At 48.7% G+C, this 5,000-nt stretch overlaps 1 protein-coding gene across 1 annotated transcript in view; it reads left to right on the plus strand.

The window, feature by feature from the left end:
* The window catches only part of ptprsa (protein tyrosine phosphatase receptor type Sa), a gene marked incomplete in the record, with an annotated part of 93,376 nt that overhangs the window by 50,493 nt on the left and 37,883 nt on the right, over positions 1 to 5,000 (plus strand). Inside the window, 3 exon segments of the mRNA XM_076275472.1 lie at positions 1,265 to 1,333; positions 1,449 to 1,452; positions 1,548 to 1,595. Of these exon segments, the coding sequence (XP_076131587.1) occupies positions 1,265 to 1,333; positions 1,449 to 1,452; positions 1,548 to 1,595 (121 nt within the window).

The raw sequence follows: 5,000 nt of genomic DNA on the forward strand, positions 1-5,000 counted from the left end.
AATGGCGTCTTTAGACAGGAGTGATTGTGTATGCGTGGGTGCTGTGTGTGGTGTGTGTGGTGTGTGTGTGTGTGTGTGTGTGTGTGATTGCTCTCTGTTGGTGCTCCTCACCCTGGCTCCCTCATTAGCACGCCGATTGTTTCATGTAATTTTCAATTTTCTTCACAAAGACAAGACTCTCCCACACACACACATACACACACACACACACACACACACACACACACACACACACACACACACACACACACTGCCTCTTTTCCTGGAGAGTAGCATAGCCCGCTGTTCCTTACTGTCTCAGACCCTCATCATCACTCCTCTCTCCCTCTCTCCTCTCTCTCTCTCCATTTATGTTTTTCTTTCTCTCCCTCTCTCCTCTCTCACTCCCTCCCTCCCTCTCTCCCTCTCTCTCTCTCCTTTTATGTTTTTCTTTCTCTCCCTCTCTCCTCTCTCACTCCCTCTCTCCCTCCCTTCTTCTCTCTCTCCCTCTCCATCTTTCAGTTCAATAGCTGAGTTTGAAGTCTCCCCATCTCTCTCCCCTTTCTTTCCCACTTTCCCATTTCAGTTTCTAAAAGCTTTATTGACGTGGCTTGTGCTGCCAGGACATGTAAAGTACAAACATCCATTTAGATAAACACATTCATTAGGACAATAACAGCATTACCCTTAATAGTGCATGCACAGGGTGTGTGTGTGTGTGTGTGTGTGTGTGTGTGTGTGTGTGTGTGTGTGTGTGTGTGTGTGTGTGATTCCATGGCCATGCAGAGGGTGTGTGTGTGTGTGTGTGTGTGTGTGATTCCATGGCCATGCAGAAGGAGTATGTGCTGGTTTGAAGGGGCAGCTGTGGATTTCTGAAGCGAGGGATGAAAGACAAGTGAGGGCTCTATTTTACTGAGTGTGTGTGTTGTGTGTCTTCTGGCAGCCTGTTCTCTCTCTCTCTCTCTCTCTCTCTCTCTCTCTCTCTAGCTCTCTCTGTCTCCCTCCCTCTCTCTCTCTCTCTCTCTCTCTCTCTCTCTAGCTCTCTGTCTCTCTCTCTCTCCGTCTGCCCCTGTCTGTTCCCTCTTGCTGCTGACATGGAGGGATGTTTGTGGAGGTTCTGAATGCGGCTGGGCTGATTGGTCCATGGGTGGCGGGTGGGCGGGTCAAAGCGTGCCAGGGCATCTCTGATTGGCTGCTTCCGAGTGTTGGAACAGGTTGAGAGAGTGGCAGATGTGTGGCCTAGTCTCCCTCCTGTCAGCGCTCCTGCTCTTCTGATCCAACTCAGCCTCAGGACCCGGGAAGGCTGCTCCACTGCCTGCTCAAAAATTCCAACAGGAACACTGTGTTTGTCACAGTGAGCGGTGCGCTGGGTTCCCCTCAGTGTGGAGCAGGGGATGTGTGTCCTCATTCATCTGTGTGGTTCTGACTGTGTCCTTTTGATCCATCTCATGTGTGTGTGTCTGTTTCAGGCGGGTCAGGTCGGGGCCCGTGATCACACTCATAAACCAACTCTCTTCTCTTCTGTTCTGTTCTGCTCTGTGTCTCCCTGTGTCTGCTGTTCTCCACAGATTCTGGTCTGAGCAGCCCACTAAGTGAAGGAGGTTTTGACTGTGAAAGTTAGTCCTCACTGCAGAGCTGTCTGTCTGTCTGTCTGTCTGTCTGTCTGTCTGTCTGTCTGCAATCTTGATCACACTGTACGGCACAAGCTCATTTCCACTGTTGGGCATCTTCTGTATACATTTACATATCAATTATTTATCTCTCTCTCACACACACACACACACAAACACAGACTCACAAACACGTGCACACACACATACAAACACAGACTCCCCAACACAGACTCATGCATACACTCCCCAAAACACACACACACACACACACACACACACACACACACACACACACACACTGCTAATTCAGCACTAATGTCTTTTCTTCCATAACACAGAGTCTGAGATGTTTGTTTTTGTTTGTTTGTTTGTTTGTTTGTTTGTTTGTTTGTTTGTTTATGGCACTGCTGTATGCTCACACTTGGCTGGCTGCTCATTAACAGCCTGTGTAACCTCTGCTATCACCACACACACACACACACACACACACACACACACACACACACACACACACACACACACACACACACACACACACACACACACACACACACACACACACACACACACACACACACACACACACACACACACACACACACACATACACACACACACACACACACACACACATACACACACACACACACACAGCTCCCATTCCGATCTTCCAGTCTCTGCTGATGGGCCCTCTCTGCACACTGTGATAACGAGAGGAACTAATTAAACAGACAGCAAACAATAGTCTGACATCTGATGCCTCCGCCTCAGTGAAAAGAAAGAGACACACACACACACACACACACACACACACACACACACACACACACACACAAGTTTCCTTTTTTCTCTCTCCTTCAGCTGACGAGGCGAGCGTGCGCGCCAGCCTTGCTTTCATATGGAAATGCGTCGGGATAAACACACTTCCCAAGTCTCATCTGCGACCAAAAGGAATCGTTATCCTGAGTGGCAGGCGCTCGTCCGCATCGTCCGCATCGTCCACACTCGTCCGCCTCGCCTCGTCTCGCCTCGCCGCACCGCGCCGCACCGCGCACAGATCGGAAAGTCCTAATGAGAGGACAGTTCGTTTTCCCACGTGCGCATTGATCTGCTGCTGACTGCAAGGAGAAAATAGTCCCACTCAGCAGCGCAGAGGGTTTTACGGGGTAGGAGGGGGAGAGGGGGGGGGGGGGGGGGGTAAGAGCAGTGTGTCCTTGAAAGACTGTATCCTTGGCCAGGCAGCCTGAGACGTGATATTGAATCTGTAGGTTAACACACACACAAACACACACACACACAGAGCTGTGGCTCGTAGATGCGAGTGTGAGAGAGGCGATCGACAGGTTTGTTCGGAGCGTGCGAAAGCTGGCTGGGGGGGCATGAGGAAGTCAAACACCCCAGCAGATGAGCTCTTAAGCTTGCAGGGAGAAGCCTTGGATGACGAGGTATAAAGTTTATGATGTGTGTGTGTGTGTGTGTGTGTGTGCGCACTTCGTTATCGTCATATAAGCAGCATAAGTGAACTTGAGTGCACAAAGGGATAGTACATTTAGTTTTACTCGTGGGGAAGCACAGAGGAATATTTTCAATTAAAGGAAGAGACAGTATAGTGTATTTTTTTACTCATGGGAGAGTATTAGTATAGTGTGTTTTTACTGCCGGGAGATAGTATTAGTATAGTGTATTTTTACTGTCGGGAGATAGTATTAGTATAGTGTGTTTTTACTGTCGGGAGATAGTATTAGTATAGTGTATTTTTTTACTCATGGGAGAGTATTAGTGTAGTGTGTTTTTACTGTTGGGAGATAGTATTAGTATAGTGTGTTTTTACTCATGGAAGAGTATTAGTATAGTGTGTTTTTACTGTCGGGAGATAGTAGTATTAGAGTATTAGTATAGTGTATTTTTTTACTCATGGGAGAGTATTAGTATAGTGTGTTTTTACTATTGGGAGCTAGTATTAGTATAGTGTATTTTTTTACTCATGGGAGTATGTAATTGTACTGGAGGTCATCGTCTGAGTGATCTGTGATGTCATTATGTAAGCGTGTGATCATCGTCTGAGTGATCTGTGATGTCATTATGTAAACGTGTGATCATCGTCTGAGTGATCTGTGATGTCATTATGTAAACATGTGGTCACGAGCGGGTTTCTGCGTCTCCATTTGGACGGTCCCTCCGTCTACCGTCCATCCATATGCCTCTCAGTCTCCATGGCATTGATCCTCCTGCTGTGACAGGTCCTGGACACACACACACACACACACACACACACACACACACACACACACAGTACAGCCAGCTCAGGCAAACTTGTATGAACTCTGTGACATTTAAAGGCAATAAGCCCAAGTGGAGGATGAAATGGGGGATGGATAATCTTATTAGGGAGATTATACACGGCCAATTAAATCTGCGCAGATTTCTCTCTTTTTTATGTATAGAGACGTCAACTCTAGGACAGGGGCTGACCTCGGTGCAGGCGGAGCCAGTGTGTGTGTGTGTGTGTGTGTGTGTGTGTGTGTGTGTGTGTGTGTGTGTGTGTGTGTGTGTGTGTAAATGAACAGAAGTGTAGACCAAGACGATGTCCTCCTGGTACAAGGACACAGCTGGCTCTGCCACTGTTTGTGCGATGCTGTGTGTGTGTGTGTGTGTGTGTGTGTGTGTGTGTGTGTGTGTGTGTGTGTGTGTGTGTGTGTGTCTGTGCGATGCTTACATGAGCAGTGGGAGGCGAGTAACTGGATAAGCTTGAGCGAGTCCAGCAGCAGCAACAGCAGCAACAGCAGCCTCCGCCCCTCAGAAACACCACCATGTCTCTGCTGCACACAACAAGAGTAGAGGGTGTGTGTAGTGGGGTCTGGCACCGTACTGGAGAGTGTGTGTAGTGGGGTCTGGCTCCGTACTGGAGAGTGTGTGTAGTGATGGCTTGTTGCTCAGTAGAGGGTGTGTGTAGTGGGAGCTTGTTAATCAGTGGAGGGTGTGTGTAGTGGAGTCTGGATATGCAGTGGAGGGTGTGTGTAGTGGGAGCTTGTTATTCAGTGGAGGGTGTGTGTAGTGGAGTCTGGATATGCAGTGGAGGGTGTGTGTAGTGGGAGCTTGTTACTCAGTGGAGGGTGTGTGTAGTGGAGTCTGGCTCCGTCGTAGAGGGTGTGTGTAGTGGGGCCTGGCTATGCAGTAGAGGGTGTGTGTAGTGATGGCTTGTTACTCAGTAGAGGGTGTGTGTAGTAGAGTCTGGCTCCGTAGTGGAGGGTGTGTGTAGTCGGGGTTATGCATTGGAGTGTGTGTGTAGTCGGGGTTACGCATTGGAGCGGTCAACGGGTTGTTTGGCACATAGACAAAGGACATTGATGTCACACTTGCTTGGCTGTCACCTCACCAACATGAGGGATGACCACAACCAGGCCTGTA

Source organism: Alosa pseudoharengus, unplaced genomic scaffold (genome assembly GCF_046254945.1).
Source record: "Alosa pseudoharengus isolate Yale_2024_CS ecotype anadromous, Long Island Sound unplaced genomic scaffold, YU_APseudo_1.1 YU_APseudo_1.1_scf_11, whole genome shotgun sequence".
Lineage (NCBI taxonomy): Eukaryota > Metazoa > Chordata > Actinopteri > Clupeiformes > Clupeidae > Alosa > Alosa pseudoharengus.